This window comes from Lethenteron reissneri, chromosome 52, assembly GCF_015708825.2.
Source record: "Lethenteron reissneri isolate LAM-NWPU_2019-01 chromosome 52, ASM1570882v1, whole genome shotgun sequence".
Taxonomy (NCBI): Eukaryota; Metazoa; Chordata; class Hyperoartia; order Petromyzontiformes; family Petromyzontidae; genus Lethenteron; species Lethenteron reissneri.
Genome location: NC_083830.1, coordinates 9,357,217 through 9,371,644, shown reverse-complemented (window position 1 = coordinate 9,371,644; position 14,428 = coordinate 9,357,217). Strand labels below are relative to the sequence as shown.

Genomic DNA, 14,428 nt, shown 5'->3' with positions numbered 1-14,428 from the left:
TTACGGGTTATACTTATTACAAACGCGGCCGATGCGAGTTGTAGGAGGGCAATGGCTCACACAGCCTCCTGTCCCCTCCTGGTGTGTGTGTGCGTGGACTGTTACGGACATCGAAGTCCGTGCCATCTCAAAAAAACCGGTGGGCTGGCGGGGGGGAGGAAGGTCCTCATCCTCCCTGTCCAGGTAAATTATGTTAATTGCACACACACATATATATAAATAAATAAACAAATAAAGGCTGTGCACGCCGTACTTATCCAAGCTGTGAATTCCAACCGCGTGGGCTCAAGCACCCCCCACCCCACCCCCCAACCAAAGAAGCAGTCGCGGCACCGCGGAGCGCAGCGACGTCTCGCTCCATCATCCTCATCATCATCATCCTCATCATCATCCCTGCCCCCTCCCTCCTCCTCCTTCCATCCTCCTGCTGGGCCTCCTGCTCCCCCCTCGTCCTCCTCCTCGTTCAACAATAACCCCGCGACAGCCCCAAACATCCATCGCTCGCTCGCTCTCATCTCACGCGGTCGGGGAGCAGCAGCAGCAGCATCCCCCCCCAACCCCGAGCCGAGGTGGGAGCTTGCGAGCAAGCGGGCAGGGTTAGTAAATGATAAAGTTTATTTGAAAGAGAGAGGGTCACATTGCTTCTGCTCGTTCGCCTTCATTCCTTCTCTTTGACATAAGAGGATTAAGAGAGATGCTGCTGCTGCTGATGATGATGCTGATGATGATGCTGCAGATGTAAGCGGGCCCGTCCCGTTTCCTCATCATCATCATCCTCCTGCTGCTCCTCCTGCTGCTGCTGCTGGGTTCATCCTCCCCGGTAAGGATCCACTCGCTCGTTCGTTCGCCGCCTGTCGCTGTGAGCATTGAGTGGTCGCTATTTGCAAGAGCAAATAGAACGCGTTCGTTCGGTGTCGGCGTGTTGTGAAAGACGTTGATCAGTCTCCTCTCTGTGTCTCTGTGTGTGTCTCTGTGGGTGTCTCTGTGTTTCTGTGTGTGTCTGTCTGTGTGTGTCTGTGTGTATCTCTGTCTGTGTGTGTCTGTGTGTGTGTCTCTGTGTGTGTGTGTCTGTGTGTGTCTCTGTGTGTGTCTCAGTCTCTCTGTGTGTATCTCTGTGTCTGTCTCTCTGTGTGTGTCTCTGTGCCTCTGTGTGTGTCTCTGTGTCTCTGTGTGTGTCTCTGTGTCTGTGTGTGTGTCTCTGTGGGTGTCTCTGTGTCTCTGTGTGTGTCTGTCTGTGTGTGTCTGTGTGTATCTCTGTCTGTGTGTGTCTGTGTGTGTGTCTCTGTGTGTGTGTGTCTGTGTGTGTGTCTCTGTGTGTGTGTCTCTCTGTGTGTATCTCTGTGTCTGTCTCTCTGTGTGTGTCTCTGTGCCTCTGTGTGTGTCTCTGTGTCTCTGTGTGTGTCTCTGTGTCTGTGTGTGTCTCTGTGTGTGTGTCTGTGTCTGTGTGTGTAGCTATGTGTGTATCTATGTGTGTCTCTGTGTGTGTGTGTCTCTGTGTGTGTCTCTGTGTGTGTGTCTGTGTGTGTGTCTCTCTGTGTGTGTGTCTGTGTGTGTGTGTCTGTGTGTGTGTGTCTCTGTGTGTGTGTGTCTCTCTGTGTGTGTGTCTGTGTCTCTGTGTGTGGGTGTCTCTGTGTCTCTGTGGGTGTCTCTGTGTCTCTGTGGGTGTCTCTGTGTCTCTGTGTGTGTCTGTGTGTGTGTCTGTGTGTCTCTGTGTGTCTCTGTGTTTCTGTGTGTGTCTGTGTGTGTCTGTGTGTCTGTGTGTGTGTCTGTGTGTGTCTGTGTGTGTGTCTGTGTATCTCTGTGTGTCTCTGTGTGTGTCTCTGTGTTTCTGTGTGTCTGTGTGTGTCTCTGTGTGTGTGTGTGTCTGTGTGTGTGTCTGTGTATCTCTGTGTGTCTCTGTGTGTGTCTCTGTGTTTCTGTGTGTCTGTGTGTGTGTCTGTGTGTGTGTCTGTGTATCTCTGTGTGTCTCTGTGTCTCTGTGTGTGTGTCTCTGTGTCTGTGTGTGTCTCTGTGTCTGTGTGTGTCTCTGTGTGTGTGTCTGTGTGTGTGTCTCTGTGTCTCTGTGTGTGTCTGTGTGTGGGGCCGGTCCGGTCGTGTTCCATCTGCTCGTGTTCGCCGTCACTGCTCGTGGCGAGCGAGGCCGCTTCATGCGCCGTCGTTGCTGCGGATAACGGGGCCGCTGCTGGTGCTGGTGGTGATGGTGTTGATGGTGGTGGTGATGGTGGTTGCTGGTGGTGATGGTGGTGGTGATGGTGGTGTTGATGATGACGATGGTGGTGATGGTGGTGTTGGTGGTGGTGTCGGTTCTCCTGGTGGTGTTGATGATGACGGTGGTGGTGGTTCTGATAGGTGTGGTGTTGGTTTTGCTGGTGGTAGTGATGGTGGTAGTGATGGTGCTGATAGTTGTGATGTTGGTGGTGTTTATAGTGGCTGCTGGTGGTGTTGATGGTGGTGTTGGTGCTGATGGTGGTGTTGGTGTTGATGGTGGTGTTGATGGTGGTTGCTGATGGTGTTGATGGTGGTGGTGTTGATGGTGGTTGCTGGTGGTGTTGATGGTGGTGGTGTTGGTTTTGCTGGTGATGTTGATGAATGATGGTGGTGGTGTTGATGGTGGTGTTGGTGCTGGTGGTGGTGTTGATGGTGGTGTTGGTGCTGATGGTGGTGTAGGTGTTGATGTTGGTGTTGATGGTGATGTTGGTGGTGTTGATGGTGGTAGTGTTGGTTCTGCTGGTGGTGATGGTAGTTGTGATGGTGGTGGTGTTGATGGTGGTGGTTGCTGGTGGTGGTGGTTCTGCTGGTGATGGTGTTGATGGTGGTAGTGGTTGCTGGTGGTGGTGTTCATGGTGGTGGTGTTGGTTCTGCTGGTGGTGTTGATGGTGGTGGAGGTTGCTGGTGATGGTGGTTCTGCTGGTGGTGGTGGTTGCTGGTGGTGGTGGTGGTTGCTGCTGGTGGTGTTGACGGTGGTGATGGTGGTGTTGGTTCTACTGGTGGTGTTGATGGTGGTGGTGTTGGTTCTGCTGGTGGTGTTGGTTCTGCTGGTGGTGGTTGCTGGTGGTGGTGTTCATGGTGGGGAGCGGTGGCGTAGTGGTCCGCGCACTTCGTTACGAACCCGGCGACCCGAGGTCGATTCCTGCTCACACCGGTGACGATTATCTGAATCGGTTCCGGGTCTCCCCTAAGTCGACTCAGCCTGAAATGAGTACCTGGTACAGTGTGTAAAAATCACCACTGGGGAGACAAAGGCGGCCGGGCGTGGCGTGTGCCTTGCCGGCCTTCATAGGTGCTCCTCGCTAACAGTACTTGCCCCTACAGTCTGTTACAGGCTACACGGGGGATCTTTGTCTCGTGTTGATGGTGGTCAGTGTGTCAGCTGCCTGCTGCTCATTATAAGGACACACATTAGGTGTTGTTGGGTGAAGGATGTTGATTTTATTTGAACTTTGATCTCCTGTTGCCGTTCGACGCCAAGAGGACGTACGGATGGAGTTGTAGGGTTTAGGAGAATGTGAGTTATGGGGGCGGGGGGGGTGTTGGGGGTAGGGATGGAGATGATTGGTGATTGTGGATGAACAATACAGGAGTTGCCTTTTTAAATTCTCCACGTGATCTGGTGGTGGTGGTGGCGCCGCACAAACACGATGAACACAAACACTCAACACGTTTGTCACTAACAACGCTGTGCACACGTTGTTGTTGTGTGTGGCCTTAACAAGGAACAGGCGACGTTTTGGGCATTGGCTCTTACTCAGAGCCCATGAAATAGAGTGGCCAGTAGTGTAGAGATGAGACTTGAGTGGTTAAGAGTCGGAGACTCCACGTGTTTACAGGGTGATGCGGCGGGGGGGGGGGGTCTGATTAGAATTCAATGTCAAACATGTTTCCGAATGAAACCGCTTGTGAATAGGCACATGAATAGTGAATACTCCGTAGCTATTGAGTTGAACAGACACACGCCTTCGGACAACGCCCTTTAAATTCGCATTTAAATGGCAGCGCTTGGTGTTAATCATTGCAAGGCTGGCGTTAGTTCGGGTGGGTTAGAGTTAGGGTTAGATATATATATATGAATGTTCAATAATTCTCTGAAAATTGGCGTTTGAACGGCGGTGTTTGGTGTGAGTGTGTGGGATGAGTGGTTGTTGATGTTGCTGCAGTTATTTTAAACGAGGCTCTAAACCCAATTTGCATCACTGTAAGAAGCACATCGGGTGAGGGCTATGGTGAAGGTTGCGTGTATTAGTTGAGGTAGGGTTATCGATATGGATAGGGCAAGCCTTGGGTTTACTAAATGGTTAGGGATTTGTGTGGGGCTAGCGGTTGGTTTGGGTATATGTGGTTAGGAGTAGGGTTGTGGATATAGTTAAGGATAGGTTTAAGATTAGGGGATATAATCCGCCTAGGGTTAGAGCTGTGGTTAGGGTTATAGGGCTGTGATTAGGGTTTGGCATTCGTGCTGAGGTTGGAGTTAGCTGGCGGCTGTGTTTAAGAGCTCAGGTTTGGTCTTTGCTGGGGTCCCGGCTCCTGTTAAAGTAATGTGGAATTTCCATCACTGGCTCGGAGCTGACTACTTTGATCTGCACCTCGTCGCTTGTGACGCCGGGCTCTCTTTGGGTACGTGGCTAGGGTTATGTATTTTTGGGGGGGAGTTTGGCTATATGGATAAGGTTATATGGGTAGGGTTGAGTTTGGCTATATGGGTAAGGTTAAGTTTGGCTGTATGGGTAAGGTTAAGTTTGGCTTTATGGGTAAGGCTATATGGGTAAGGTTAAGTTTGGTTATATGGGTAAGGTTAAGTTTGGCTGTATGGGTAAGGTTGTTATATGGGTAAGGTTAAGTTTGGCTATATGGGTAAGGTTAAGTTTGGCTATATGGGTAAGGTTAAGTTTGGCTGTATGGGTAAGGTTAAGTTTGGCTTTATGGGTAAGGCTATATGGGTAAGGTTAAGTTTGGTTATATGGGTAAGGTTAAGTTTGGCTGTATGGGTAAGGTTGTTATATGGGTAAGGTTAAGTTTGGCTATATGGGTAAGGTTAAGTTTGGCTATATGGGTAAGGTTAAGTTTGGCTTTATGGGTAAGGTTAAGTTTGGCTGTATGGGTAAGGTTATATGGGTAAGGTTAAGTTTGGCTATATGGGTAAGGTTAAGTTTGGCTTTATGGGTAAGGTTAAGTTTGGCTGTATGGGTAAGGTTTTATGGGTAAGGTTAAGTTTGGCTATATGGGTAAGGTTAAGTTTGGCTTTATGGGTAAGGTTAAGTTTGGCTGTATGGGTAAGGTTATATGGGTAAGGTTAAGTTTGGCTTTATGGGTAAGGTTAAGTTTGGCTATATGGGTAAGGTTAAGTTTGGCTTTATGGGTTAGGTTATGGGTTAGCGTTTGAGTCGAGCTTTGTGGCTTAAGTTTAGGGTTAGATATACAGTTTTTTTTATATATATCAGAGTTATGGCAGTGACAAGTACATGCATCAGGTTGTGGTTTAGAGTATCAGCCCAGGGGCTATGGTTCGCGCTCGAGGTTGGCGATTAAGAGTTCTGAATGTGTGTTGGGGTTAACAGTGACGACTGTTGTGGTGTATGCAGCAGAGCTGCGGTCAGCGGCAGGGTTTGAGATAGGGCTCCAGGTTTGAGTTGTTGCAGGGGGGGGGGGGGATAATAAGCCTTGGGTGTTTACCGGTGCCAAAGTGAACGTGCTTGGATTTGGGACAAAGGCTGTGTGGGTCCGTGCTGGAGTTGGGATTTGGTGGAGAATGAGCTCCAACGATGGGGGCAGGGTGAACTCAAGGGTTCAGCGGAGTCCTTTAATCCCAGTTTGAAGCCCTGTCTGGGAACTTGCATGAATCGCCGTGGCTTCGTAGCAGGCAACAACTGCTGCAGCCGACGATGCTCTGCTGCCATTTTAGATGAGGACCGTTTTGCAAGAGCGCCCTTATTTTTTGTTTGTCGTACGATACCGACAGAAGGGAACGTTCGTGCATCGCGAGCCGCGGGACACCGAACAAACACGGGACAAAAGCTGAAAAGTGTGCAAAGAGAGAAAGCGCGCACGCTTGGAATTGCGATGAGAGGCAGGAGGAGGAATGCGGTGGGTTGGAGAGTTGGAGAGAGAGACACCCCCCCCCCCTTCTCTGTGTTGACTGTCAGGGCGAGCGAGCGTGCGTGTCTGGAGCAGGCGGAACGCGTCGCTAGAAGGGACGACGGCTGGGGTGGTCGAGGCTTAACGCCGGAGTGACGCGCCCAAGAGGGCCCACCGTGGAGATGGAGCGATTTAAAATCGGCGCGGGCACTGGGTGGATTGTGACACCGTCGAAGGGCCGTGAGAGATGCCGACAGCTTGGGGAGGGTGTGGGGGTGGAAGCCTTCATCCAGCTGTGGATTGGTGATGGCTGATGGTGCTCAAAGCAGCCCGTTGAAACGGCGTCTGTCGCCAGCAGGGATGGTTTAATCTCCCATTTCTTTTGTGTACAACGTACATTTAATAATAGATGTGGTAATGAATAAAGCACCTACCTCTCTGTATGACACTGGAACAAAGACGTAGGTTTTTTTTGTATATCAATTCAGCAACAGCTTTTGTGGTGTGCGGATTTATAATTCACGAGCTTATGAGGTGCACATCGTAGAATAACAACATCCGGTCCCATACATTACACAACTGTCGCGTTTTGAGCGTCTTCCATTATTATCACAGCCTTGTTTTGTCAGTCGCAGAACATTGGGGCTTGTGCATGGCTGTGGCGCTGTCGCCAATAAAAAGTGGCAGCAGCGCCTTCTCTTTCGCTTTCCCAGCCGTGTTTGTGCCAAAGCTGGCATCGAAGGCCCGCGACGGATGGCGACGTGAGAGATGTACGTTGACTTTCTTTCGGCTAATCGGAGGTGCGGGTTAGTGGCGATGGCTTGGGGGGCGGGGGGTGGACCTTCATCCAGCAGTGGATGAATCTGTGGCTGATGGTGCTTGGTCAGCTCTCTAAAAATCCGACGTCTTATCCGGTTTGTGCCGACGCGAGCACGCTGGTGCAGTGCCACCCGTCTGCCGTTCCACGCCCAGCTTTACGCACTTCCCAGTATCCGGCGCATCCCACGCGATCCACGCACGTTCCCACCATCGGTGCCGTACTCGTGGCACGGATAAGAGGAAGCGGACCGGGACAGGAGGAGTTTGCGGGTTCGATCCCGACCCTGACAATGCCGGCTGTATATTTGGAGTTTGCGTGTTCTTTCTCTCTCTCCACGTGGTCGCGGAGATTTTTCCTCTGGGTTCCTTCGGTTTTTCTCTCCCATTTAGAATCATGCTTTTAGTGTAACCCCACCCACCCCCCACGTGGCACAGTTTGTGCTCTGGGTTGGGCTTCTATTGAAATACAATAAATAATAAAAAAGGAACGTGCTTTTAGATTATTTGGCTGCGACTATAAATTCCCACTTTCGATGATGTAAGCCACTTCAATGAGCTATCATGTGTTGTTTGGTTGCTTCTGAAATTGAGCTCATAGCTCAGTGGGGCTTTACCTGGTCAAAATAAATAAATGAGTTTATTGTCAGAATATTGATATTAGTATCTGAGCCAACAACAACAACCGCCATTTGCCACTAAGTGGTGGTGATGTCACTACGGCGCTTATGCAAGGCTATGTGCACTTTGAGGCCACGTTAAGTGTGAAAGTTGACTGCTTGTTAGGGGCATGTCTTAAGTACTGTCTTGAGAAAATCCCAATCCACGGAAGAAAGGCGACGAACGTGGAGCCACCGGGGCGCGGCAGGCCGAGGAGGACCCAGAGAGAGGTGGTGCCAAGTGGTGAAATAGGGATGTGAAGGACTGTGGAGTGGACTTATAGATGCCCAAGCCGTCCAGGGATGATTGGAGAAGGAGGGTTCCCCCCCCCCCTCCACCGCGTGAGTGGGAGAAATGCAGAAAGAGGGACGGAGAATATCCGAGCCGTGATGGGGGATAAGAGGAAATGAAACGGAAGTGATGCACGCCCTGGAACTAACGAGTAGCTCGGAAGCGGTCTCCCTGACACGCGACGTGATCCATAACAACCGAGCGACGTTATCCATAACCGAACTGTCGCACGGATAAGAGGCGGTGATCCGCAAGCGCCGGAAAATAAACCCTATTATCAGTTACACGGATAATCGGCTTAATAGGATCTAGCCCTGAGTGTGCCCCTCACACGGCCAATATCAAATTTGTTCGTGCCTTGAGAAGAAACGTCTGTTCAGAATAACATTCGGCTGTTTTAAAAAACAAATTTACAAGGCAGCAAAATTGTAGCGGCCAAATGAACGGTTCAACTAGGCCTGAAAGGATAATGGTCACCTTAACTAATCTGCTTGTATTTTGTTTTTAATGTTACTCTTTACATATCTATTACCTGCATTGTCCAGTTTATAAAAAAAAAATCATACCGCACCCTGACATGCAGTTTGTCATGTTTGGTGAACGAAGCCGTACCCCGGTGAGTACGGTGTTGTCACGTAGCAGTCTTCAAAGGAAACTCGATAGCATATTTGTAAACCATGCCGGAACGTGGCTTTTACAAAGTCCACGTTTTGCGTTTTAAGGATCGTGGCACCCGGAGTTCAACAATTCCCGCGTGTTGTAACATCGGTCGAGTGAGAAATCATCCGGCGACTTTTCATGGCTACTTCGTGTGTTTCTGCGCCTTCTCGCGATGGCTCTTGATATGACAACACGAGTACTGTAACTCGGCTCTCTGTCTGTGATTACCTCCACTAAGATAGGCCAACTCGCGGCTGACAAGTATTACTTATCATTGTACTGCCCTTTGTCAAGCCACTGCTAGATTAGGGCCATCCTGAATCCAGTAGTTTGAAAACTCATTTCTTTAGAGATGCTTTTTGTGTTTTAGTTTGTTGTCCGTCCCCCGCACCTCCCATGAGCACGGTTGGTTACGTACGGTGCAAAAGAAGTTCAACGTGCATACAGAGACCCATGGACTCACACAGAGATCCATAGACTCACGCAGAGACCCATAGACTCACGCAGAGACCCATAGACTCACGCAGAGACCCATAGACTCACGCAGAGACCCATAGACTCACGCAGAGACCCATCGTTTGGAGTCCTTCCCCCACACCTCTGATCAGCACGGTTGCCTACGTACGGTGCGAAAGACGTTCAACATCCCATTCCCGTGAGCATCATAGTGGGGGGGGATTTTTTGACCATACTTCACCATGCTGGTCAGTGCAGGTTGGTGATGCCGCGGGGTGCATGGACACACAGTATACGTTTATAGGAACATTCCAACAATGGATGTTTCTGCACTGCCCTCTGCTGCCCACCACGTAGCTGCCTGTAGCAACTGGTAAATTTTTTTTTTCAAACAAATTGTGGCCGCCCATCCAAGATCGATGATCACACATTCGCCCCTGCCCCTCGGCATCCGAGATTTGACTCTCTGCCACTTTGTTTAACCGTCGTGCTCTGTAAGTGGCGTGGCTGTCGTGCTTTTTTCCCCCACGTGCATTTAAAAAAATAAAAATTCGATTTCGTTTGAAAAATGCGCACTCGGTTATAATCTGTGCGCCTCCGTGGCCGCAGTTTCTCTGCGCTGGGAAAAATAATTAGGTAATAAAAAACTAGGTTTTTAAAGGACACACTTTTATTTGCACACAAAAGTAGAAAATTCATTGTTTTGACCCCAGAATTAATCACATTTGATGTGCTCAATAAAAGTGTGTGGCTTGCATAAAGATAATAAAACATTGAAAGGACCATTCGTGAGTTCAAAATGGGGGGGGGTAAAATATACGATTAATTATTAAAATGTAGTTAAACACGTGAATAGGACCACGATGGGTTGGGACCTGGACCGATTTTTTAATGGAATCTTGAATTGTCACGCAAGGCGAGTCTGTCTAGAAAATGTCAGCTCGTTAGGCTTCGTAGATCCGAAGATTAAGCGTCAAATATTCCAAAGAATATAAACGGACAACAGGGCAAGTTCAATACAAATGCGTGTAAAAATAAAATAATGACAGCCAGGGAGACGACGAGAAACGTTGTGAACTGAACATCATCGGGATCGCTCTGTGCAACGTTAGGGCGGTTAGGTGTGTCCAGCAGAGGCGGCGTTTCATTTTGTTCCCATCAATCCTGTCGATGAAGTCCTGTCAGTCACTTGGCGAGCTTGTATGGAACGCACTTGTAAAAGCCGGAGGAACAAAAAAGCTCCTGACAATTTCAAAAAGCGTCTTCGCTCGGCGCTCGCTCCGTCCGTCGTCGCCGCCGTGCGCCCACGCAACTTCCGTTTCGCACTTGGCGGCGAGCCGTGGCGAAGCGACCGGGGGGGCCCGTTTCATTGTTGCGGTGCAGCGGCGAGGCTCTCCTTATCCGCGACCCGCTCTGCTAAAATTGTTTTTTTTTCCCGCGGGTCGGATCTCTCCGCTCACCCGCGGAAATTTCGCGGAAACGAAGGCGAGCGACGTGGCAAATTGCGTCCGTCGTGCGTTTTGTTCACGGCTTTGCGTCGCCCAGAAGCGGTCTCCGGAACCGCTAAATTTCCCCTTTTCCGTTATGTTTAAGGATCAAAGGGTGCACCGCTAACCATTCACAAATAGCTGCTATAATCTGCATTCACCCGTGAGATTCCATGCGGATAAGGGGAGTTGACCTTCGCCCGAGTTGGGAGGTCGCTCATTCTCCTCCACAGCCCCCCCCTCGTTAGGAAGCAAACGTTGTTCACCCCCAGCTGTCTGTGCTGTCGACTTCCTGCCCCAAGTCCAGGCTCAAGACCTTTGTTTGTTGTCTGCCTAGGGCTGACTGCCTCACTCTCGCTATATATATATAATCATTACGCACACTGAGTACAGTGCCTTAACATGCTACCGTATTAATTAAATTTGTCGTCTCACTGTTGCAGATAAGTATGGATAATGTATACTCTTTGGTTCTTTCGGTAAAGTCACGTAGGTATAAAATAAAACAAATCACGACGTTTCGATCGCAACACAAGCGGCCGTCCTCAGGACGTGGTGATTTATTTTATTTTCTACCTACGTGACTTTACCGAAAGAACCACGGGTATATGGATTCCTGCAGTCACGAAAGCTTCAAATCAAGATGGATAATGGAATCCTATGGGTAGCGGCCCGTCAGTAACCCTGCCGCATTTATTGAGAATTGTTACTTCACATTGCGGTAAATCGTGCAGTGCAATGTCTACACAATGCACCGAATTGTCCACGCGTTTGTCAACAAACGGATCTTGGAGAGCGAGGAGGTGCGGCGTGTGGTGCCGAGCGAGAGTCTGGCTCGAGCGACTCCCAGAAGTAGTTCTGCCGCGTCGGTATCCGGTAACCTTCCACGGCGTGATGTTGCAATGCTGTGCGGAGTGAGTGGTGATAAAATCGAAACGCCAAGAGGTGATAATGATAATATTAGCCCTAATAAATAAAAGCATTGCACCAATGAGCGTCGCGGAACTACTTTCAGAGAGAGGTGCTTCTGTCGAATGTCCGACTTCGGCAAGTCCAGTTTAATGTTTCATACGTCCCCTCGTTCAGCTTGTGTGCTCGTCAAAGTCACAGTGCTTTCCAGCTCGCATTAGCATCGAGGCAGTCCTCTACTCCTGTTCGCAGCTCTGCAGAGCCAGATGGAAATTCCACATTTCCATGATGGGGGGGGGGGGGGGGGGGGGGGTGTCTGTGAGCTTAACCACAACGATGGGCCGAGTGAAACCCTGAACCAGGAGGCGCTCGCTCTTCCACTGGGCCAGCAGGCCGGGCGTGTGTGTGTGCGTGTGTGTGGGGAGCGGTGGCGCAGCAGTTAGCGCACTCCCCTATGAAACTGGCGACCCCAGTTCGATTCCCACTCACGGCCCGCACATCGGTGACCATTCTCTGAACCGTTCCTGGGCCTCCTTCCTAGGTCGACTCGGCCATAAATGAGTACCTGGAGCGGTGTGTAAACATGGCCCACTCGGGAGACAAAGGCGGCCGAGCGCGGTGCTGGCCACCCACCCCCTCGTGTGCCGTGCCGGCCTTCATAGGGGCTACTCGCTAACAGCATTTGCCCCAATAGTCCGTTTGGGCTATGCGGGGGATCGTAGTCTTTGCGGCCTCTGAATGCACCAATGGGGGGGGGGGGGGGGGGGGGGCTGGGCTGCTTTAACAACCTCTGGCGTCTGGTTCGCGCGCAGGGCCTCCGAGGAACATGGCGGTGAGTTTGAGAGACCTCTCCGGCGTCATGCTGCTCAACGGCATGGAGACGCAAGCGGGAGCCGACTCCCCGGGACCGGCCACGCCTCGCTCCCCGCCGGCGTCCAGCCCCGGCCCCGGGTCGCCGCCGCTGCCGCCGTCGCTGCCGTCGCCGACGCTGCCGCCGCCGCCACCGTCTCCGCTGCTGCTGCCGCTGACGCCGCCCGCCGAGACGGTGAGCGTCGGCGGTGGGCCAGCTTCGCCTGCGCCGCCAGAGACGCTGGCGCCCGCGTGCCGGCAGCTGCGGCAGGGGACCAGCATGACGCTCTTCCAGCAGAAGAAGTCGCAGCGTCCCGAGAGGAAGACCTTCCAGGTGGTGGGCGAGACGCGGCAGGTGGTCTGGTGGAGCCGTTCGCCGGACAAGACGGAGGGGATAGGTGAGGGGGAGCGCTTGCCGCGGCGGCGGTGGTGGTGGCGGTGGCGGCGGTGGTCGCGCATGTCTTTTTGGGAATGACTCCCGCCGTTGCGCTGCACGGCTCGCCGGTGGGATCTCGAGGTTGTTGCCGCTTGACGTTCGGAAACGATGTGCCCACTATTGTCACTCGGGAGCGGCTCGGGGAGTTTGTACGGCACGATTAGGAATCGGTATGCGGTTTGTGATTGCCTGCGGAGCGCTTGGATGCGCGATCGCCCGTGGCTTAATATCGGCTGGTTAAGTGACCCCAAAAATAAAATTAACTATTTTTATTTTACCAGGTAAGACACACTGGCTGCCACAAATAATAGCATGGTAATGTATTGCAGCCAAATACTCTTAAATGCATGTGTCTAATTGTGGAGGGAAAAATCCACACGACCACGGGGAGAGAGATACGCATTCTCTGCATAAACAGCAGACGTCAGGGTTGGGATCGAACCCACGACCTTCTATATACCAGGCGAGGTCGTTAACATCTTGCCACCGCGGCGCCCGAAAATATTACCGCACCCGGCACACAGCATCCCGTATATCTCTCGCTGAGGCTGCAGCCTACTGGTCTTGTGCCCGAGCCCTGGCAACCTCCGAGTAAAGACAGGTCTCCCGCTCTGCTTCTGCGAGGCCGCTTTGTGGGCCGCTTCCTTGTTGTACTGCACTATGCTTTGTCGTCTGTGCCGCCCGCCTTCACCAACCCACGCTGACCGGCGTGTGGAGAAGTACGGTCGAATGGTCTCCCGTGACCTGCACGGTTGGGAGGGTAGGCCCTCATCCAGCAGTGGATCGACAACATGGCTGTACACACGCACAAGTAAACCTTTGGATTTTACGGGGCGTCTAAATGCGAGCGCATCTGAAGACGCTATACAGCAACGGTGGGCGTATTAAATGTATTATATTTCAGCCTGTTTGGGATGGGAGCTCATTTCATATCCCTGCCCATGTCGGACCTCCTATTGGCACGGTTGGCTACGTACGGTGCTAAAGAAGTTCAAAATGCATCATATGTACGTGCACACATCCTCCACCCACGAGAATAACGATGGAGTGGCCAGGCCTTTATCCGGCAGTTCATCCATTGATCTTTGCTGATGACGGCGATGATTAACGTGCACTCATTCCTTCGCTGCACAAAGTCTGCAGAGATGCGGTTTGTGTCGGGGGTGGGGGGGGGGAGGTTTTCTTTACAGGGAGCGTGACCGAATCGATGGCATTAGCCGGTCTTCTTCCTCTCCCCGTGTGCTGCCACCGCGGTCGCATGCCTATCCAGTTTCGGGGTACGCGATGATGATGACGACGTAGCCAGGAGTGGATAGACCTTGGCTCGTGATAGTGATGTGGCCCCGTTCTGTAGCCCTGGCGAAGTCCCCCACGGTGCCACTGCTTCAACGTATCAACAGACGCGGCGGTGTCGCTCGGGTCGCCCCACTTCCGCACGTTGACCCGTGACCTCCCGACTCCAATTCAAAGTGTTTGAGTGATTGGGAGTCGATGAGTGGGTTGGGGAGTGAGGGGGTGAGGTAGGTTTCCAGAGAAGCCAAACTTCTACAGGTTTCTCTCCTGAGCTACCCAGTCCATTTAAAGTGATTGTGGGTGAGTGGGTTGGTGAGCGAGTGGGTTGGTGAGTGCGTGAGCAGGTGAGACTCGTGACTTACCGAGACCCGTTGGAAGGGGATTATATACACCCGGGTCGACCGATCATTCTCTCTGCCGGCGGCGGTAGCGGCAGCACCGGTGGCACCGGCTGCATCGGCGACGTGTCGGCACCGTCTCTGCGTGTTGCGACGATGTCCGC

The 14,428-nt window shown here is 51.8% G+C and overlaps 1 protein-coding gene across 1 annotated transcript in view; it reads left to right on the top strand.

Annotated features, from left to right (window-relative positions):
* Positions 1-319: 319 nt before the first annotated feature.
* LOC133355776 (1-phosphatidylinositol 4,5-bisphosphate phosphodiesterase gamma-1-like) overlaps positions 320-14,428 on the top strand; it is a 68,559-nt gene continuing 54,450 nt past the window's right edge. Inside the window, 2 exon segments of the mRNA XM_061573117.1 lie at positions 320-820; positions 12,161-12,595. Of these exon segments, the coding sequence (XP_061429101.1) occupies positions 12,175-12,595 (421 nt within the window). The 5' untranslated portion in view covers positions 320-820; positions 12,161-12,174.